Source organism: Gymnodraco acuticeps, unplaced genomic scaffold (assembly GCF_902827175.1).
Source record: "Gymnodraco acuticeps unplaced genomic scaffold, fGymAcu1.1, whole genome shotgun sequence".
NCBI lineage: Eukaryota > Metazoa > Chordata > Actinopteri > Perciformes > Bathydraconidae > Gymnodraco > Gymnodraco acuticeps.
Genome location: NW_022990501.1, coordinates 4142889 through 4166453, shown reverse-complemented (window position 1 = coordinate 4166453; position 23565 = coordinate 4142889). Strand labels below are relative to the sequence as shown.

Below are 23565 nucleotides of genomic sequence, written 5' to 3'. Positions count from 1 at the left end.
AGCTGCTGATCAGCTCAGTTAATGCTCCCTTATCAACCCCTTGCTTTGATCTATACTCAAAGAATGCTAGTGAGGTGCATGCATCATCTCCTCTGTCTAGACTAGAGAACATGAGTTTTGAAGGGATGATTCTCAAAAGGGGGCGTTTGGAGTGGCTCCTTATTTTCAAAGTAACAGACAGAAGGTGCATTTCACTTCGGTTAAATGGATTCCTTGCGTCGTTTCCCTGCGTTTAGTCCCTCCCACCAGGGAAGCATGGAGGGACGCAAGGAAACCACGAGAAGCAGGGACATGAGTTTTAAGAGCAATGGGACGTTGTTTCCTCCGGAGCGTCATGTGAATCGACGTCCGTTTGTGATGACACCGCACAGCTGATCGTCTGACAGCAGCCAGATCAGTGCATGCGCTGCATCGTCCAATCAGTGAGCGATACACAGTAAGGGGGTGGGGCGAGTGTAAGGATTTCACCGGAGGATGGTCTGGTAGTTCCTCGATTATCGCTCCTCCGTGATCACTCCTCGATCCTCCGGCAAAAATAAGGCCACTGGGAGGCCACTCAAGATGGCGCAGACAAATCAACTTCCGGTGACACCGAGCCCGAGGAGCGAGGAAATGAAAAATAACCGAAGTGAGACGCACCCAGAGAATCAGCACTTTTGAAACAGGGCTGAAACAGAGGGGATTATAGGATGCAATGGGTGATCTGTTTGGTATTTGGAGCCAAACACTTCAGAGACATGTTTTGTATATATCTGAGACCTATAATATATTTATGAAAAACAGTAAAATAGGGGACCTTTAAGTTCTGGTTCAACATTATATTACATTATATTACATTACATTGCATTTAGCTGACGCTTTTATCCAAAGCGACTTACAATAAGTACATTCGACCAGGAAGACACAACCTTGAAGAAAACAGAATCATATAAGTACATCAGGTTTCATAGAGCCAAACATTTCAAGTGCTACTCAACTGGCTATAGATAAGCCAGTCCTTTATTAGTATATAAGTGCTTTGTTAATAATTCTATCGCTCGAGGTGGAGTCGAAAGAGATGAGTTTTCAGTCTGCGCCGGAAGGTGTGTAAGCTTTCTGCTGTCCTGATGTCAATGGGGAGCTCATTCCACCATTTTGGAGCCAGGATAGCAAACCCACGTGTTTTTGCTGATGGGAACTTGGGTCCCCCTCGCAGCGAGGGTGCAGCGAGTCGTTTGGCTGATGCAGAGCGTAGTGCACGTGCTGGGGTGTACGGTTTAACCATGTCCTGGATGTACGAAGGGCCAGATCCATTCGCAGCATGGTAAGCAAGTACCAGTGTCTTGAAGTGGATTCTAGCAGTTACCGGAAGCCAGTGAAGGGAGCGGAGGAGCGGAGTGGTGTGTGAACATTTAGGAAGGTTGAAGACCAAACGAGCCGCTGCATTCTGGGTGAGCTGCAGAGGTCGGATGGCACATGCAGGTAGACCAGCCAGGAGGGAGTTGCAGTAGTCTAGGCGTGAGATGACGAGAGCCTGGACCAGAACCTGCGTCGCTTTCTGTGTCCATCTTCCGGCGCAAACTGAAAACTCATCTCTTTCGACTCCACTTCGAGCGATAGAAATATTAACGAAGCACTTTTATACTAATAAAGGACTGGCTTATCTAAAGCCAGTTGAGTAGCACTTGAAATGTTTGGCTCTATGAAACCTGATGTACTTATATGATTCTGTTTTCTTCAAGTTTGTATTTTGTTGGTCGAACGCACTTATTGTAAGTCGCTTTGGATAAAAGCATCAGCTAAATGCAATGTAATGTAATGTGTCAGCTGGGGACGTATCTTCCTGATGTTGTAAAGCGTATATCTGCAGCAACGGGTTGTAGCAGCGATGTTTGCCGTGAAGGACAGGTTGTTATCTAGGGTCACACCCAGATTCCTTGCAGTCTGAATCAGGGAAACAACAGAGGTGCCGATGTTGATAGTCAGGTCAAGAGTGGGACAATCTTTTCCCGGAAGGAAAAGCAGCTCAGTCTTGTCAAGGTTGAGCTTGAGGTGATGAGCAGACATCCACTGAGAGATGTCAGCTAGACAAGCAGAGATGCGTGCGACGACCTGGGTCTCTGAGCGGGGAAAGGACAGAATTAATTGGGTGTCGTCAGCGTAGCAGTGGTATGAAAAACCATGCGGGCTAATGACTGATCCGAGCGAGTTTGTGTACAGGGAGAAGAGGAGGGGACCAAGAACAGAGCCCTGAGGGACCCCTGTAGTTAATTGACAAGGGTCGGACTCAGACCCTCTCCAAGTTACCCTGTAGGTGCGGTCTTTGAGGTATGAGGTGAGGAGGGAAAGTGCAGAGCCTGAAACTCCAAGTTCTTGGAGAGTGTGAAGGAGGATCTGATGATTCACAGTGTCGAATGCAGCAGACAGGTCCAACAGGATGATGACAGAGGAGAGGGAGGCTGCTTTAGCCGTGTGCAGTTCCTCAGTGACAGCAAGGAGGGCAGTTTCTGTGGAGTGACCTGCCTTGAAACCAGACTGGTGCGGATCCAGAAGGTTGTTCTGATGGAGATAACAGGAGAGTTGTTTAAAGACAGCGCGTTCAAGTGTTTTAGACAGGAACGGGAGGAGAGAGACAGGCCTGTAGTTTATAACATCAGACGGGTTGAGAGTGGGTTTCTTTAGGAGAGGGTTTACTCTTGCCTCCTTGAGACTGTTTGGAAAGTGACCAGAAGTTAGAGAAGTGTTGATGAAATGGGAGCGGAACGGTAGAATATCAGGAGCGATAGTCTGAAGGAGGTTTGAGGGGATAGGGTCCAGAGGACAGGTGGTAGGGCGGGCAGAGGTAATGAGGGTAAGAACCTCACTTGGAGAGATAGGGGAAAAGGAGGTTAGTGTGTTGGTGGAAGGAGGGTCTGGTGACCCAGCGGTGAGTAAAGGTGAGTCAGAAAAAGAAGAGCGAATATCATCAACCTTTTTTTCAAAGTGGATAACAAAGTCGCTTGACAGAAGTGAGGAGGGGGGAGGGGCTTTGGGAGGGTCCAAGAGGGTGGAGAAGATGGAAAATAGTTTTTTGGGATTGGAATAGGAAGATTGGATCTTATCTTGAAAGAAAGTGCTTTTTGCCTGAGAGATCGAAGCAGAGAAAGAGGAGAGGAGAGCCTGATAGGTTAGGAGGTCGTCACGGTGTTTGGATTTCCACCATTTCCGCTCTGCTGCCCGAAGGACGGTTCTATTAGCACGCAGTGCGTCATTTAGCCAGGGAGCAGGAGGGGACTGACGAGCCTGCCGAGATGTGAGAGGACAGAGAGAGTCCAGAGAGGATGAGAGAGTAGAGAGGAGAGTTTCTGCAGCAGAGTTTGGAGGCAGGAGTTGGAACGAGTCAGAGGAAGGGAGGGCTGAGAGCACCGATGAGGCAAAGGTAGAGGGGGAGAGGGAACGAAGGTTACGGCGGACAGGTGCAGGATGAGAAGAGATTAGTTTGTTATGTTTGGAAAGGGGTAGAGAGAATGAAATGAAGAAGTGATCGGATGTGTGGAGCGGGTTTACAGAGAGGTTAGAAGTAGCGCAGTTCCTTGAGAATATGAGATCAAGGACATTGCCAGCTTTATGAGTTGGTGGGGACGGAGACAGTGAGAAAGCAAAGGCGGTTAACAAAGATGTTAGTTTGTCTATCTTCCCTGTCTGGAGGTTGAAGTCTCCAAGAAGTACAGCGGGAGGACCAGTTTCAGGGATGTGTGAGAGGAGATGATCTAATTCCTCCAAGAAGTCCCCCAAGGCGCCTGGTGGACGGTAGAGAACAACAATGGTTAACTGTATAGGATGGGTTACTGTGACGGCATGGAATTCAAAGGTGGAAGGAGTGAAGTTAGGTAGCTTGAAGAGGGAACAGCTCCATTTGGGAGAGAGCAGGAGACCAGTGCCACCTCCTCTGCCAGTGGGTCTGGGTGTATGGGAGAAGGAATATGCTGTGGAGAGAGCTGCTGGGGTGGATGTGTTGAATGGAGTAATCCAGGTCTCAGTGAGAGCAAGGAAATCCAGGGTCTGCAGGGAGGCGTAGCCAGAGATGAAGTCAGCCTTAGGAACAGCTGACTGGCAGTTCCACAGACCACCTGAAACTAGATGTTGGATCTCAGTGGAGCATGTGGGATAGACGAGAGCAGGCCGGTTATAGCGATTAGGAGATACACGGGGCCAGTGATAATTGCGAGAAGACACATGAACAGGAATGGAGAAAATACACATGATTATAGCATGAGGGGCTAGAAAACTAAAGAAAAGAAAATAGGACACCAGCGGTAATTAGCTCAATCAGAGTAGGATTTGCCTCCTCTTTGCCTCCCTCGTTACTCCCGCAGGACTCCAATGTCTTTGTCAGTCTTCGGCTGTCTGACGCTGAAGCTGACGCTCCAGGAAAGAGCTACCTAAAATGGACTGATGGGCGACAGCAGACTGGCCCTGCCTATATTGTAATGCAGGCTTGAGTGCCCACTGCGACCTGTGTAACAGGTTCCCTTGAGCAGATCTGAGATTTAAAATCTCTCAAAAGCGCCGTTTTAGCTACAATAACTACAGAACAATTATACAGAGTAGAATAAATGAAACAGAGAAGTCTAATTAAACAAGAATATAACTTACAGTGGTTGCTGCGTCAATAGGTATTGTCGTCACCCGGTCTAGATGCACAACATCATATTCAAACACACCAAGCTGCTGGTCTCTGTGTTAAAAGCTCTAAAATAAACACTGTACACAAACTAAACTACTTGCTTTTTGATATAATATCCTAATATAATAATAATCTCAATTAACGCCACTAATTATTTTAACGCGATTAACGCATGTGTATTTTTTTTCCTCGGCCGCCCCATAGTTTCAGAGCGCATCGAGTTTAAAATACCATCTACAAGCTGATGCTGACAGCCCCGCTCCTGCTGCCCGCTTGTGGCAGACCACACTTCCACGCTCACCGGCAGCCAGGCACCGACTGGCTACTGGGAGGACCGGGAGGGTGTGTGTGTGTGTGTGTGGCTCGAGCGAGAGAGAGACCTTACGTGCATTGTTGTTGTTAGCATCTGGTGCTAGCAAGCTGCGCTAACGGATATAAGGAGCTGTTTAAATGAAAACAGAGGAGCGACATTTCGCCACAACTGCGCCGAGCACTTGACTTTATGCAGGAAGCCAGACAGTGGGACATTGTACGAAAAGTCAGCACACTCAGCACGGATAGTGCGCAACATGATTGCAGCGTCCAGGCAGCTCCCGTTCGAGCATATGCCTTGAGTTGCACATAGCTCCAACGATCCATCACACACACACACACACACACACACACACACACACACACACACACACACACACACACACACACACACACACACACACACACACACACACACACACACACACACACACACACACACACACACACACACACACACACACACACACACACACACACATACACACACACACACACACACTTTGTATTGTATTAGAGGTTCCAGGTTGAATTGAGGCGAATATTTGTAATGTTCAGAGGTTGTTGTGTTTAATATTCATGAGAATATTTGTCATTGTTCAAATGATAATAAACATTAGCATAAAGCATATTTGTCCACTCATATGTTGATAAGAGATTAAAGATTAAAAACTTGAAAAATATTCCTCTAAGGTACATTTAGAACAGATCAAAAATGTGCGATTAATTTGTGATTAATCGCGATTAACTATGGACAATCATGCGATTAAATATTTTAAACGATTAACATTTTTAATCAGATTAATCACAGCTTAAAAATTAATTAATCATGATTAATCACCATTCGAACTATGTCCAAAATATGCCATTTATTTATGCATATTGTTGTGGGAATGGAAAGATAAATTAAAGAAGGCGGATATATCCATTTAACATACAGTATCTATGTTTATTATAACATTTTTCTGCGTGTCAAAATTAAAGACAACCCACACACCTATCAATCATCAAACCGTGGGGTCTTAATTCATTACGTGTTGATTTCTATCAACGGGGGAGTACTTCAGGAAAGTCGACGGGGGGGGGGCGGCTAGTGGAGTACTTCGTGACCACAGAGTGTGAACGTTGTGATCAGCTGTTTTAGCGCAGTTCTCCGTAGCCGGTTGGCGTAGTTTTGGCACAATTCCGTTGTACAGACCGACGTTAACAGCAGCCCTGTCTGTGCACACGGAGACCGACTCTGTCGTCCGGTGATCTAACCGCCTTCTGGAAAAGCTTCACAAGTACGTCGGTACGCAAATGCGCTTTGTGACACAAGTGACGGTACGCATTTCAGAGAGATTACGCACATAACCTGCGTACCAGTTATGTGCACCCCTGTACTACAGCAAAAGTATTCTCCGTCGGGACTTCCTGCAACAACACCACGCCGTTATCAAATATGTTATATTGACAGTGGCGGCGGGTCATTAGGGGCAGGTGGGGCACAGCCCCACCTAGTGTCAGAAGAAAGTATTACAAATAATGATTACAAAAAAATACTAAAAAATAAATAAAAAAACATATAAAATATATTTTAAGGTCATGTTTAATAATCTGATTCGTCTGTACATTTCTGTTTTAGTCTGTGTTCTTCTAATTAGTGTCTAGAGGGCCGTTTTGAGCTGTTTAGAGCCATGTGGGACAAAACCCGATCCTGCCCTTCCCTCTCACAGTCTAAGTGAACGGTGATTGTAAAAACTACACTGCGCATGCTCAGAGTATTTTTCTATTGAATGTGTGTGGCAAAAAAATAATGACCGTAGGGGCAGAGTGCTCCCATCCCCACCATACGTCATCTCACATAATTCAGAATTGATTGGCTGTAAGTACTCACGTGTGCAGTGCTGCGAAACGTCACGTGTAGTTTGAAGAGGAGACGAGAGAGCAGCATATAGCTAACATCACCAGCGATTAAAAGAAGTAAAAAACTGAAAGAAAATGAATGAAGTTGACCATTTACTGGAGCACACATTTGAGACACTTAGTCTCGGAGAGAAACTGGAGGTAAAGCGCCTCGGTGCCCACCATCCACCGGATTTCCAAATGGTCCAGACTGCGGGCAAAGTTAAACGTGGGTTTAACGCTGAGTGGTTTGCTAAAAAGAAATGGCTAACGGCGAGCATCCAGAAGAATTCCCTCTTTTGCTTTCCTTGCCTGCTTTTTGGTGAAGATCAAGGTACTTGGTCGAGGACAGGTTACAAGGACTTAAAGCATCTTTCGGAGAGGACAATGAAGCATGAGAGCAGCAACAGTCATTTGGAAAATGCCGTAAAATTGGGATTACTTGGAAGGGTGAATGTTGCAGCTCAGATTGACAGCGCCTACAGACGCGGCATTGATTCTCATAATAGGAAGGTGGAAGAAAACAGGTACGTGCTTGGTCGGATCATCACCTGTATTAAACTGTGTGGGAAATGTGAGACAGCACTGCGGGGCCACAACGAGTCGGCGGACTCTCTGAATCCAGGGATATTCAGGTCAATTTTCGAGACAATGTGTGAGGCTTCGACGGCACTACGAAGCTCAGCTTGTTTTCAAAGGGACATCAAGCACCATACAGAATGAACTCTTGGACTGCATGTATGATGTGTACAGGGAGGAAATAGCCAAGCAAGTGGACAACACATCATTTGTTGCCGTTCAGGCCGACGAGACAACCGATGTCTCCTGTAAATTGCAAATGGTGATTGTGCTGCGATACATTATGCCTGACCTCACAGTTACAGAGCGTTTTTTGGAGTTTGTGGAAGTAAAGGACAAAACTGGTGTAGGTCTCTGTAACAGCATCAAGGCTGTTCTGGAACCCCTGAAGCTGAAAGAAAAGCTAATCGCTCAGACCTATGACGGGGCGGCCGTCATGAGCGGTAACGTGCGCGGGGTACAGACGGTGATGAAGGAGACGTACCCAAACGCTCAGTTTGTTCACTGCTACGCCCACCAACTGAACCTGACCCTGCAGCAACTGTGTTCAGCAAGGATGAGCATCCTGAAGGGGTTTTTTGCAGATCTAACTGCTTTTTCCACTTTTTTCTCCGGTGCTCCAAAACGTGTTGCAGCTCTTGCAGAGGCAACACAGTGACGCATACCACGGCCACCGGCTGTGAGATGGAACTTTAAAAGCAGAACTGTGAACGCGGTTTGAGAGACCCGAGATGCACTACTTCAGTGTATGAAGCATATACGCGCACAACCAGGATGGGATGCGGTCACCATAAGTGAGGCATACGGCCTGTCAAAGAAACTGCGGGACCGAGCATTTATGCAGCTCCTGGAGTTTTTTTCGTTGCTTATGCCAGAAGTGGATGTTCTATACAACACTCTGCAAAAACGAAGCATCGATGCACCTGGGATCAACAGCGCGCTCTGCCGTTTCAAGGAAAATGTTCAGAAAATGAGGCAGAAAACTGATGCATTGGCTGCCACCGCTCATGATGGAACAGACGAGCCAGGCCGACGAGTCAGCAGCACAGCGCCGGTGATGAAGGAGGCTTGTGACACAGTCATCTCACAGGTGGGACAGAGGTTCTCACAGAGTGACCATTTGATCGCTGCAAAGCTTGTTGACAGCTCATTCTTCCCACAGCATGTCCTGTCATTTCCTACACCTGAGCTTGACTGCGCCGTGAAACTGTGGCCTGCGTTGGGAAACAAGGAGAAGTTGAAGTCTGAGCTGACCACGCTCTACCGCCACAGTGAGCTTCACACTGGAAACACTGCCCTGTCTCTGTTGAAATCCATTCACGAGAACAACTTGGAGGAAACGTTTGCTGAGACTGTTATTTTGGTCAAAATAATAGTGACAACTCCGATGACGACATCCGAGTCAGAGAGGAACTTTTCCACCCTCAAAAGGATAAAGACTTTCACTCGCAACACCATGGGACAGCCGCGACTTAACGCATTGGCCATGCTTTCAATTGAAAGCCAGTTGATCCAGCAACTACAGGACTTCATCCCCAAAGTGATAGACACATTCTGTCAGAGGAAGGACCGCCGTGCCGCTTTTCTTTTCAAGTGAGCCTTCAGCTTTGGTAAGTTCATTTATGTCATATATTTTGTTGATCTTCTGTGTTTTGCCTCTGCTGGATCGATTGATATTGTGACCTCGATGATGAGTGTCTGTGTTTTCCTTATATTTACAGTCTATGGTGTTTTAATGCTAAAGCATTACGGTTGTTGTTATTGTTAAGAATTACTTTGTGATGGTGAGCTTTACTCCATGTATGAAGGTGCATTACTATGACATCCCCACGCTGTGTACGTAAATGTATGCGCTCACAGTGTTGCTCCTGTGGTCTTCAGTATGTAATTTGACACTCCCCCTCTCTCTCTCCTCCCCCCCCTCTCTCTGTCCCCCCTCTCTCTCTCTCTCTCTCTCTCTCTCTCTCTCCCCCGACCTCTTTCTGCCCCCCCAGTTTTGTACACCTAGAAACGCCACTGTATATTGAGAAGACGATCACTACGTGACAAAAGTTTTCAAAACCGTGGCTACTGAAATCAATCTTACTAACTGCTGTCTGTGCAATTTACTCCGCGCGAGTTGGCAGACTTTATTTTGCTTCCTTTAACATCATTTTTCATGGTGGGGCTAAGCCATTTCTTGGTATGGGTGTAGCCTACCCCAGCCATACCATGGCGCTGCCACTGGTGGCACGTATGGGGCGGGCCATTCTGCACATGCGTTAAATGCGTTAAATATTTTAACGCAATTAATTCAAAAAATTAATTACCGCCGTTAACGCGATAATTTTGACAGCACTAATATATATAGAAATATATTTGATTACATTGTGTATACATAAATATGTTTTATATCGTTATATTTATTAAAAAATAAAAACGTTTTTCTTTATATTTTTCTTTTGGTTCAATTCTTATTTTTATTAGTTGTTTTTTTTCACAAGTACACTGTACATTATAATACATTTCTGTCAATGCCCCACAGTTAGCCAAGAGGCTATTTTCATCTGTAGTCCCTGGACAGATGTTCTAAGGTCACCCTAAAAACAAATGATGTTTAAAATAACAAGTCAATGAATTTAACAAAGATACTCACATATAAGTTGAATTATAAACATGCAATACTACAAACATGTCTGCTTCTTTTTCCGCAGTGTTGCCTCTAAAACCAAGTTTTTTGAGAATGCCTCCAGGCATGGCACCAGGTATGTAACAGCCACTTCTTCTGTTTGTCTTTACCCTAGTTTGTCTTTTTCTTTAGGTCGGGACAACAGGACAGTTGATAATAACTCAACAAAAGAGTCAGACTCACAATGACGCCATTCTGGAGATAGAAACACACAAGTCATCTTTTATGATTTACTTGGATGGTCCAATTTAGGATCCCTGTTGCACTCCCTGCACACACAGTGATGGAAATGAGTGGGAAGAATGTGAGGGAGTTTCATCAAAGGGAGTTTATCAGGGTTCATACACTTTTTCACCAATGATTTTCAATGACTTCTCCATGACCATTACCTCATTTTCCATGATTTTTAAAGACCGTAAAAACCCTGGTTTATCTTTATCTCAGTTAAACAATATTACAGATTCATTATTTTACAACTGTGTAATACGGACATTGGGTAGACACATTTGGATAGGTGTCAGCCCTCTGAAGAAAAATTACAGTTTTTTTTACAAATAAATAAAACAAATGGCAATAAGATTTTCGTTATTTTAATATCACAGTACTGCAATGACTCAGGCATTTGTCACACAGTCTGACCTTTTTGCAATTGGATATTTTTGGACCTTTAGGTGGATCCCGGGCTGTCTGGTGGTTGAGCTGAAACCAAAAATGTAATTTATAATTGTTTTCTGTTTTCTAATTTAGTCCGCCGGCTTCTCCATCCTCATCAACAAGTTCAAATGGGAAATAGAGGTGAGATGTTTCCGGCCTTGTGTCGGATCTAACGGCATTAAAGCGATGAAATGCAAACAGTGTACCTGTGTATAAAAGGCATTTGTTTTAATGTCTTTTTTCGTACTTGACACAAACCTTTGGCTTTTTTTCCTCCGAATTAAAGTTGACGAGACTCGGACCACATCATGTGACTTCTGCATGTGCTGCTGGGTGCTGATCCAGCTGGAGGGAGTCACTGCCAGCACTCTGAGGAAGTGGCTCTTAAGGAACTGAGAGTGGTGTGTAATGCAACAAAGAAGCAAAGGGAATTTAGAATGAGCTTGCAAAGTAATCCTCTCAGTGTTTGATTATTATTCCAAAGTTAGGATGGAGTAATATTATTGTTTTCCCCACGTTTCATGCCACTTTACAGTTGTGTCAAATAACATTACCGTTTTTTGTTATTTTAAAGTGTTAAAATGTTAATGGAAGGAAACTAATGGTTACAGCTTACTTAGACTATATGATTAAGTAAGTTTAATTTGAAATTCATTTGAAAATGCGAAAATTATTCTTAATATTAACTTTTAGATTTTATGAATATTGACCTGGGTGAAGCAATGGAGTAATTACTCCTTTCAAAGCTATTTTAGTCTTTTTAAAATATGTAGATTTAATTATGTATGTCAGTTCAGACATAGTGTGTCATTCAGCCATAAGTCACTTTTTAAGAGGCATTACAAAAAGTATTTTGCTACACACTGAGTGTAGTTTGAATTTACACCATGAATATTACGATAGCGTAAGTTAAAAAGGGAACATAAACTAGTGTACATTCCCTTAATTCTGACTCTCAGGGGAGTTTACCTCTCAAATCAATTGTTGGAGAAACAAAAAATGTAAATGAAGAATTTGTTACAATATGTACAAAATAACACTCCATAGTTTTATTTCTGTTTCTGAAATTATAATGTTAATTTTACTGTTTTTTTTATAACCACACTTGAAAACTCTGGTTGTTGTCTGGATAGGTTTTTTTTCACCTTGGAAAATAAACATGAAAAGTGTTAACATGACTCATGAATATTATTGCTCAAAGTTATGTTATTGCATGCTGTTTTTACATTGAAATCAATTCCACAGCTTATATTTCACATTTCAACTTTATTACCATTGACTTTTACTGTATGTGTTCTCTTTGGGGTGATTGAAGAGCACATTAACACATAACATAACACATTTTCTTTGGAGAACAATCCCATCTTTATGTGGTGTTAATTGCTCTCTAATACAACTTGGTGTCAGACCCATTTTTTCGTCATTTAAAGTGAGACAGTTTTAATTAAAGCTAATAAATGTGTTGTGTACAAACTAAGAGTGCAAGAAGAGTTTGCAAAGTTACAACCTTAAGAAAATGTAAGTACGGTCTCAGTTCAGCTCGATTTTAGAAACATATGATGGTGCCCCGGAGGTCTGTCACATACACTAATAAGTCATGGTATTTATTTTAGCGCATTTCCAAGTGCTTAACTCCCTCTGGATGGAACACATTCATTTTAGCCCTTATTAACATAGTTATCAGGAATTATTTTTGGCCATTATAATTGTGTAGTAAAAATCAAATATCATGATGGCCCAACAATGAGCCCTGTGGTATCCCAAACAAAATGTTTAATGTAAAGAATAAACGGTTTCCCACTCAATGTTTTCTGGAAATGTTTGAATTGAGACAAGTCCCAGCTTTCTACCTGCCAATTTAAGTGAGGAACAGATGATTTTACAATATGACTGAGGAAATCACCAGCGGTACATGTCAGCTATAGTGTCAAAATGTTCAAATCTATGAGTTTTGTGTACTCCATCCAAACAAGAGAGAAATTAGGAAATGTATTTGTATTTATTGATGAGCATAATTGACGAACTGATGAGTAACGATGCTCTATATCCGGTGCATGTAAAAATGTAAACATATAACTACACAAATAAATGAGGATATAATTCAAAATACTGTCGTAAAATCACTTTTGAGATTTGTTTTTAATTAACCACATTTTTTTTACTATGGCAGACATTTATTTTCATGATGTTTGGATGTTTAATCAGTACAACTTTTTGATATACTCTGGGCTTCATTTTTGAGAATTGAAAAACCTTGGCTGGACAGTTTGTGAGGACAGTCCGAATATGCACTGAAGCAAGTTTGGTGGCAATTGGGCAAAGAATGTGGGAGGAAATGGCTTTAATTAGTTTTGCAGCTTTTGAGCAAAACAGAGACCGCTGCCTCCCAATAAGTAAATTACGATGTGTTGAAAGTGCCAGATAAAAAAGGGGATTACCAAGGTCATTAACTTGTCTCCTGACTGGACCAAACTAAACGTCAGAGAATCCCAGATGGCTTTATTCTGAGGGTACCATGAATGACCATGAATTTCTCACAGCCTAAAACACCCAAAGCAATGCTGCAAACATGTATAATAATATAAGAATAATGTTGGCCTTACAATCCAAAACGTTTACTGTGAAGTCTCTGTGTGTCTCTATGGTCATCCCCTGCAGTGTTTAAAACTTGAAAAACATCATGGAGCTATCTGACTGTGAAACCCAACCACATTGGCTCCTGGGACATGTTTTATGTGGTGGGTTTCCATTATGTTTGGCCTTTATTCACTTCCATTCAAATATCTTGTACAACAGGAAATTAATTCATAATTGAAGGAAAAATATAAGATTTTATACTTGAAAATCTTTATTTTATGTTATTGTGAACTTCACCAAAATGATATAATCTTTTCATATGTAAATTGGTTCCGCCTTTGATTGTTTATGCATATCTTTATTTTGTACCCGGTGGGTGTATTTAGCTGTCGCACGCCCGAGTCCAGCTTCAGTTAGCGCTGATGCTCCAAGCAGGTCAGTCATGTTTTAATTTGCCCTCCATCCGTTCTGGTATCTTTTTCTAGTTAGCTCTAAAGTAATCTATATTATTGTATTTCGTAATGGTAATGTTAATGAACCCTCCGGTTTAGCTTCTTTGTGTAAATAACTTGTAGTTCTGATGTTAAAACCGAACTTTTCAGGAAGAGTAGCTAGGGGAGTGATTTGTAAAATATGCATAAAGAAAAAGTAAATCTGTGTACAGTTCTGTTTCATATGGGTGTTGAGAGATGTATCTATAGATTTAGTCCCTAATTTTGCACCAAATTGATGCATTTAACTTCAACATTTAAAAATAAATCTTCCCGGGGGAGCATACCCCCGGACCCCCCTACTGAGGTCCACCACCTACCTACACCCACCGTCAAATTGTCCCACCCACATTGAGGATGCTTATACGCCCATGCCTGAGACACAGTTTCGTGAATATTATTGTTTTTATGGGGTTTAACAGGTTTTAAAGTATCCCATGTGTTAGTGAATTTGTATATATTTTCCTTTAGAATAGCAGGAAATTAGTATTCAAATTTTTGATTTAATTGTTGGTCCCCCCCAATGTTGACTCCATGGTTACGGCCTTGCATTATGCACTCAGTCAGATAACTCCATCAGTTTAATAAACCCTTTTTAAACTCACTCAGCAATTTCTTTGCCTCCTCCACATTCCAACCTTCGCCACCTGTTAGAGCCTCGCCACCCCGCCTCAAAACTTTCCATTCCACATTCGGCTTGTTCTTCAATTTTGCAGAATGTCTTGCTAATGTGCAGCCCCAGTATTAAGATTTGGACTTCTTTCCCACACAAATCACCGGCGGCAACTCCCTTGCCAAATTCGTGCCAATTCAAATAACCTTGAGCTGCAAATTAATATGCGGCCAAGTGCGAGACTCAAGAACAAAACAGTGTGTGTTCTCACTGAAGCAAGCTGTTTACTGGATGTCCAAGATGAATTAAACATGTATTTATGTACCATCTGACACTTGTTAAATATTTTTTTCGATTTAAGATAATGGCATCGTGCTTACCAGATATATATGGCACTTGTATCCATTTATGAATGTGTTATAAATGGGTCTTATCCTTCCGTATTCCCCGTTTGCCCAGCTTTCATGCATGTTGGAATCCAAATAATTAAAAAGGGAAAAAGCCTATTCATGACTAAAGTCTGAGATTAATTAAAATTCCTTTTTTGAAACTCTACTAAATATCCCCTTCATATCAAGTACAATAACTTCAAACAAAGAGTCAGAATTATTTTAATTGCCTTTAAAAGACGATGCAGCTTTACACCTTTGATAAAAACAAATATTGAAAAACACAAAGTCACAAAAGGTATAAATCCTACAAGAGATGTCTTTAAAAGTTAAGAACTGGGACACCAAAACAGACATTAAACAGATACTCTAGCATGTACAAAGAACCAGGTTAATATGCAGTACATTGGGCACACAGTGTACCAACTAATGTCCATCAACATTATACACACACTGTAGCCTACTGTGACTCAATCATATTCAAAGTGAACAGAGCAGCTGGGTGGCTCATTGACTGGCAATGCCTTGAGATAAAGCTAAAACAGCATTACAAATGACAACATTCTTTGAAACCAGTGTTCATTTCAAGGATTACAAAGTGTTATCGGCAACAACAGTCTTACAATATAGTGCATTTGGGAACTGTGAGAAGATTTCTGAATATTTCAATTTAATCAAAAGTTTACCATTATGTTGTTACTTAAAGGAATATCACCAAGAAAATAACAATTTTAATATAAATTACTCACCCAGTGCTACCTTTAATGTGTGCATGCATAAAAAAAGAGTATTGAACAGTCTTCAAGGGTAACACAGGATGAGTCGTTTTCCAGTTCTTTTACATGTTTAGATTTATATATGATATACGTGATATGATATGATATGATATGTTTGAAGGACATTTCTGTATGTTTAATATCACACTCCATTACTGCTTCCTTAAATAACGGTAGACACATTTATTTAAGTTGTGGGATCAATGTTCATGGATCACCTGGATTGGTCCATCCCTCCGTTCATTTTCATTTAGTAAACATTGTATAAAAAGACAATATGAAGATATTAACTTGCAGATGAAGAAAAGTACTTTTGACGCACAGCTGAAGTTAGTGAATGGGTCCGAAACAAAACACTGAAGCTGGCGGTTATTGCCAGCTTGTTACTGTACAACAAGATGGCATCATGCTTCCTGACAGATGGCTCATGCATTGAACAATGACAGAATACACAGGAGAGACTTCCGTGGATGTCCATGCATTGCTTTGTGTAAAGCTAAAAATGATGAATACAGTTCTACACACACACAATGCATGCATCTACAAGCTAGTGAAAGAACTATAGAATTGTTAAAAGTGTTGTATTTACAGAGTTATAAAGCATTGCTGCAGGACGTGAGCTGAAGTTATGTTGAAGTTTTGTTTGTTCTGATGATAAATATGCCAACCTTTCCACGTTTGGTTCATTTACTGACAAGATACTATTTCAGTGTGATTCACGCTCTGCTGTGTGTACAAAGTGACATAATACGCTCAATTTGTGTTCTTTAAATAAAAACTAAAAGTGATTATAGAATTCGGCTCCATGACTGAATGCTTTTCAACAGTTTTACTCAAGTGTTTTTGAGTTATCTTCAAGGCATTCCACAGATTTGTTTCCTTGGTTCTGAACTCCAAGCGTTGGCAGGGCTATTCAAGGACCTTTCAGATTGTGCATCAGAAGCCCTTCCAGTTCTAATTTGGCTGCACATTTCTATTTGTTGTCCTTTTGGAAAATGACTGCCCTAATCTAATATCGCAGGCACTTTGAATCCACTTCTCATTGTGTGTCTGCCAGTTTCTGCTGCTGCTACACACAGCAGGACTGTCAGTTAGGGATAGCTCTGTCCGCTGACTGAGTGAACACAACTTTAGTTTTATTAATTAATCTTAAAGGGTTAGCGTTGCCTTAATGAGCTTTAAAGTAGCTGCAAAAGAGTCTGAATGGAGGTTGGATACCTATTCAATGCACAATTAAAACCAAAAAGGCATGATATCTTGTTGGCCAGATCTGCAAAATTGCTTATTTTATTGTAGCTGTGCAGTGGAGGAATAAACTATAAAAGCAGCTTACAGTCCAATTTTCTCTAATTTCACTCATGCCAAGTGTCCGCCAGAACAAGTTTACCCTCTACATATTTATAAGTTAATGCTCTAACATCAGCAAACAGCTCTACACTCAGCGGCAGTAAGCACGCGGTGTGTTCAGGGGATACAGTGCAACAATGGCAACGTACCATTTCAAATGTAACTTGTTTCAGTCATAGCTGGAATTTCACATCCTTCTGTGTTTTATACGTTTTATAACGTTTGATATTTGATTTCAGAATTTGGCAAGAACAAATGGTGATGACTGGGGGAAATGCTGCTAACACTTTCTATTACAGCCATTTCTATAATTCATTATTCAAATACTAGTGTTATGTTAAAGCCTTGTGTAATTAATGTTACAAGTTCTAATAACTACTTATAATGCATTTTAACAATAATCACAACACATTTTATAACGCGTTTGAGTATCATAATGCTTCATAATTGCTGTTATGAACTCACTGATATTTTTCAGCAAAGGATCATTTTGAATTATAATTCCTATAGCTGTAATATATTATAATCTTATTTTAAGGCATTATAATCATTACTTTTGATGTGACTATTAGCCACTACAAGTGGTCCATGTTGGATTTTAGGATAGTTAACAACAAACTGAATGTTTTAATTTATAGTTTATACTGTATTACAACTATGGGAATTATATAAAAATGTTATCCTTGCATAAAGAATCTTAACCCTTGTGTTGTGTTCAAACGCTGTTACCGTTCATGGTGTTCGTGGGTCAATTTTGACCCACAATTTATCTCAATCCAAAACACTCAAAAATAATGACTATCATCCAATATTGTTTTAACTACATCATAACTAACTTATTATGCATTCATAGAATCCTGTTATGGCCCCAAAAAATATTACACCACATATTTAAGTAAAACATGTGATTCAATTCACTCATTATATTCCCTATAGTGAAGTCAGTGGATCATTACGTTGTCTGACTATAATAGACTAATATTAGAATACAATCTCCCCAAAAAAGGTTTTTAATATTGTTACAGTAGATGAAGGGGGTGGGGCTGGGGTGTCTAAAGTCAAAGATGAATCTTGATTGTGCCAAATTTGACCCCGAGTCACCCAACACAATTCTGCTGGGTCTTCCCAGACCCGAACCCAAACACCGAATAATACACTTTTTTTTTAGAGACCTTCAGACTTGGCTAAAATGGTCAAAATCAGTTTTTTAGTGTTTATATACAGTGTAGCTGTTGTGGAGGATATCATGAAGCCTTGTTCCGATAAAAAGTTATTATATCTTTTTAACTTGAAACGGGTCACGGGAGACCCAAACACAACGATTTATGAGTGACAAGCAATAATGACGTTTTATGATAGTTGACCTCAAAAGTCATTATGCTTATACGATCATGCTTTATGCGTTGTGATTGTTGTTATAATGAATTATTTACATAGTTGTTATATTTATGAATGTTCATAGCTATAATCATACAGTACAAGTATGTTATCAATGCATCATAGACATGAGTGAATAATAATGTTTCCAGAATTGAAAAATCTTGCTATGCTTAGTTTAGATTTTTATTTTAATTCAAACATCGTTTCTTTATTGTTTAGAGGGAATAACAGCTGCAGGGGAGTTTAATCTTCAGTTATTATGTTTTGATGTGAGATGTGAAAATGTGAGTCAAAGTGGTGGCAACAATGATGTAATGTATCATTACATACCTAGTTTTCCTTAACTTTCGATTTCACTTTTGAGTTTCTCATTAAGACATCAACTGTCCTCAGTAGATTTATCCTGGATTAACGCCAGTTGAACTAAAACTACAGTACATTCTCACAGCAGGACAATATGATGTTTGACATACATTTTAAAATATGATGTAGGACATCAAGTTTGTTTTGTAATGCTTGACTTCCTTATCTTTGATTGTCTCAGCAGTGGATTTTGTCCATTCATTCGAATGCTTGATAACAGTTATCTTAAAGGTACATCTTAATTTCTGTGTTTAAGGCACTTTAGCTCTTAGAAACGACAGCGTATTAGGGCCACTGAAGGTAAACATTAATAAATGACTGAGCCATGGGAGGGGGTAATATTCTGAGAGACTTGGATATTCTCTGCAAATGTAATTCACATATTTATGAGAAGAAAACTTGAGATTACGGTTTTTTTCTTTGGTTAAGGAACCAAAACTTGTCGTTGATCCTGATGCTGAGAAACTGAACCAAACTTTCTTCTGTACAGGCCCAATTGCTATTGAGTTCAACTGCTATGATAATATGGTGATTCTGGGCTTAAATCACAAGTATTTCATTATTGATGTATTAAATTACACTATGTTTTTAATAAACATGCAGTACATTTGTAATATACAAGTATATTTGATTAGGGCATCCACTGTCGACATAATAAATGGTAAGTGTGGTTACCATTGCAGGTTTTCTCTTTATATCTCTCTCTCCCCCAGCTCGTAATGTCATTTATTTATTTTGTTACCTTAGTAATCCTAATATGCCAACATAATTAAATGCCCACCAAATTGTACTAACTACATTCATAAGCAGGAAATGAGTAGATGCACCTGAAGACAGCATTGGAGCTGTGTTCAAACTCCAAACCTATACTGCACGCTACATACTCACTCCTTATGTAGTGCATACTGCTTGACAAATAAACAATTAGGTGTATCATTACCAGCAGATTGTTCCCACTGTAGAAAAGTGCAGCAATTCTTCTTCTCTGCATCAAATAGGTGCATATATCAACAACTACACTGAAAAAACTGAACCGTTGACTTTAACTTAATGTATTATGTAAATACATTTCACATAACTGTATTAGGTTAGTTGAAAGCAATAATATTAAGTTGAACCTAATACTTTTGATTTAAATTTAATATTATTTTTTTCAACCAACCAAATACAGTAATGTGGAATCTGTTGATAGAATACATTTAATTAAAGTCAATGTATCAGTTTGTCAGTGTGACCGCCCCAGTTACAGTTGAATTAAAATCCACCCAATTGAATATTTTCCAGTATTATTTGAAGGCAATTTCAATGTTTTGATATTTCAATTAAGTTAATATGTGCATTTTTTGAATATTTTACTCATGGTTATTTATTTTAACTGTCTGCAGCGCCTTCTGTTAATGAACAGTTTGAAGAGCTCCAATGCATTTTGGGATGCCTGGGTATGTCCAGTAAAATCATCCTCAAAAGGTCTTGCTTATTTACGAGAAAGAGTATTTCTCACGTTCACAACATCTAAATACTCAGAAGATATATTCTTGATTCGGCATGAATCGTTCTCAGTGTGCAATTTTGAGCACAGATTTTGGAAAGTAAAAGGGTATAAGTATTTGTTTGTTTCCTTATCCAATTCTCATCTGCTATTTGTGCCATCTCTTGTTCTTTTGGTAAAGTTAATACCTTGTCTAGAGTTTTAATGTCACATGCGAAAAAAGTTTTTAACCCTGCTACTTTTAGTGTCCTGTAATCATGAAACACAGACTTATATAAAGTAACATCTCTGAAAGCGGAGCTGTCAACAGACGAGGCCTTGCAGCGCTTCAGATAAAAGCTTTAACAGTTCTGAACAAACAATCACAGTTATTGCTAAAAGGAATACAAAAAACTTGAACAACAAAATAATGATTACAGGACAGGGCTTTAAACTGACGATGTGGGGAAACAGAACCTTCGTTAAGGTTTACGTAGGTAGCAAAGATGAGTCACTTTTTGATAAATAAAAAAATTCTTCTACTGGTGAAACAAGATCGGTTTAGCCAAACCTGCCAGGATCTTTGGTACGTGGACGGAGATGATCTCTCCGATCATCTCCGGAAAGCTGACCTTCGTGTGGAGAGACTGAGCCTGGACAAAAAGGTCGAATGTAAACTGGTGGAGCTTCTTTACCGTCTGAAACAGAAGAACAAATGCCATGTTTTAGAGATTCACTACAAGCAGTGTTTCGACAATGACTCAGAAACATGACTCATTCAAATAAATTGTACACACATCTAAAGCAATAGGAAATTGAGGATTAGAGATCTGAATCATATTCGCCTCACCCATTAGCCTTTTCAAAACCCTGATTAAACGGAAGAAGTTTTTAGATTTCAGTTGTCAGATCCCCTTATACTATCTTAAATCCCTTTTCAGTGTCCTAATAAATCACACAACATCCCTTCCAAACTATTTTCAAACACAGATCATTGATTGTGAAATGTGTGCCAGAAGCTGTCATGAATTGACTTTAGCTCCAGTTTTTTCACATTTTGAAAATTCTGCTCCTATTGAAAATCTACTGATTTATGAAAACTGAAGAAATCTGAACCAAGATAATCTAAATGCAATGATGGTGAAGACAACAAGTCCCATGATCCCTTACTACAATTTAGTCCCTCTACTGTGACATGTCTCCATGCTCTAATGTTCAAAAAGCTCTTTATTTCTCTCATACTGCCTGTGCTGCAGCACCTTTTTTCAACCTCTGTCTGAAACCCGAGCCCAGTCTGCTCTGATAGGATAGCTGGCCGGCTCTGTTGTGATTGGTCAACCGCTTAGAGATGTCCCGCCCCTTACCATGTCACGTGCAATGTGCTGGAGCACTAACAATAGCACAGTGAGTGTAACAAGGTGATGTCATTCTGATTGGTTAGCTGGTCGGCTCTGTTGTGATTGGTCAACTGCTGAGAGATGCCCCGCCCCTTAGGCATACTATGTGTTGGAGCGCTAAGCCAATAGAAGCATAAGTGTTACGTAGTGATGTCACTATTTAATGGAAGTAAACAAAGGAGTCCAATGGAGGCGTTTCAGGCAGGGGGGGAGATTGGTGTGATAGAAACTCCCTCTGGAGGGAACACAGGGGATTTGAGCCTTGGCAGACCATTTACATGCACAAAAACATAACACACAGGAAAGGGAAGACCCAAAAAAGCACAATAGGGCCTCATTAATACGATGCAGAGAATACCTCTACACTAGGGATGTGCATCTCCATCACTGAGGCCGATACGATGCGCATCTCGATACGTTGCCACGAAACGATACATTAACAATACCTTTGAAACACCAGGCGATGCGATGCGATACGATTCACCCCTGTTGCGATACAGTTCAATACGATTTGATTCAACTTGTGTACTTTAAAGCGGCACGGCATCGTTTACAATTTGCGAGCGATTTTTCAAGTTGACCGTCTTTCTTGAAAAATCCGAAGTGTTGCCAAACGTTTGATTTGTAGGTATTTTTCGGTGCGCTGTGTTTCTCTTTCTCCTCGGCTTCCATAACTGAGACTCTCGGCCTCCGTAGTTCGAAGATCAAAAGATCAAAGATCGTCTCTGCTGAGTGCTGACAGGATGAGAGGATTTTATTTGAATGAATAGTTTTTTTACCGATGCAAAGACGCTGCGAATCGGTGAATCTTAACATCCCTACTCTACACAATTAGATATAGAGTGCATCAAGTGATGAGGACCACTTCGATCAACAACATGAAGTGATCTTAGAAAATCTAAACATTTGATTAAATAAAGACTCATGTAATATACACGATTTTGTATATACAACTACAACAAGCATACCAAGACATTTGAAATTAAAAAAAACTGACAGTTCGCTTTAAAAATGACATATTGTGAATGAAAGCAGTGTCTCACCATCTGGAGAGAGTCCAGGAGTCGGGTGAGCTGGTAGAACCTCTGAGGACGATTGTTGGCCATCCCATAATTAATGAGGCGATCGAGCTCGTTGATGTAGGTGAGGCGCAGCTCATCGAAGTACTTCTGACTCTTCAGACCCTCAACAGGAACTGGAGATAAAGACAGTAATGGTTAAGACTAAAACCTTGACATTTGTTTGGGGTAAGGTACATGTTGATGCCCAGGACACAGAGCTTACGGATGCTGAAGAGCAGCAGGGCCTTCATGCAGAGGAACTCTTCGTGAGTGATCTGCAGGCAGCAGCAGCTCCTGGGAGAGATGTCTCATCCGTATGCAGTGCTCATACATGCTGGAAACGTGCATCCGATTCCTGCGGGTGTGAAAAGGTCAGGGTGACAAATGTGAAATAAAGTAAATGTTCCAACATGAGAGGCGGAGGAACAAATTGCCTTACACCTCGGACATTTATTCTGTAATGACTACTTCTGCAGAGGTAAAAATGTCAGAGGTGGGCTCTTTAATGGTGTAATGGGAACATTTATGAAAATACAGATCTCTGCTGGGTGATCTTTGACATTTGGAGCAAGATGTTGAAAACACACAACTCTGTAACACTAGAATATAGTACTCGTGCCTTGTTTGCTACCGTCGACAGACTAACAACCCCCCAGTGTCAGTAGCCTCTGGATTTCTATCCACCAGGGCGTGCAATGATTTTGCCTCCTTTTTCACTGACAAAATTCAGAAAATCAGACAAGCAGTCAGTGCCTCTGCATCAGGAACAGCAAATGTGTTGTCCCTGTGCCCACTTAAAATCAATTCAAACACCATGACACAATTCCATCAGATTAATGATAAAAACCTAGAGGACATTATTCAACTTCTGAAATCCTCCTCCTGCTGCCTTGATATTATTATTAACAGGATTTTTCAAAAATGTTTTGCCTTGCATGGCCTCAGATCTACTTCATATAGT

At 40.7% G+C, this 23565-nt stretch overlaps 2 protein-coding genes across 3 annotated transcripts in view; one reads left to right on the top strand and one right to left on the bottom strand.

Moving 5' to 3' along the window:
* LOC117552931 (oligophrenin-1-like) overlaps window positions 1-11915 on the top strand; it is a 50293-nt gene extending 38378 nt beyond the window's left edge. For both annotated transcript variants that reach the window (XM_034226639.1, XM_034226638.1), the window contains exons 22-24: window positions 10114-10164; window positions 10836-10883; window positions 11029-11915. In XM_034226639.1, coding sequence (XP_034082530.1) covers window positions 10114-10164; window positions 10836-10881 — 97 coding nt within the window. In that variant the 3' untranslated portion in view covers window positions 10882-10883; window positions 11029-11915. The remainder of the gene's footprint in view (window positions 1-10113; window positions 10165-10835; window positions 10884-11028) is intronic.
* Window positions 11916-15018: 3103 nt separating this feature from the next.
* LOC117552933 (androgen receptor-like) overlaps window positions 15019-23565 on the bottom strand; it is a 35830-nt gene continuing 27283 nt past the window's right edge. Inside the window, 4 exon segments of the mRNA XM_034226640.1 lie at window positions 15019-20844; window positions 22587-22738; window positions 22828-22891; window positions 22893-22959. Coding sequence (XP_034082531.1) covers window positions 20686-20844; window positions 22587-22738; window positions 22828-22891; window positions 22893-22959 — 442 coding nt within the window. The 3' untranslated portion in view covers window positions 15019-20685.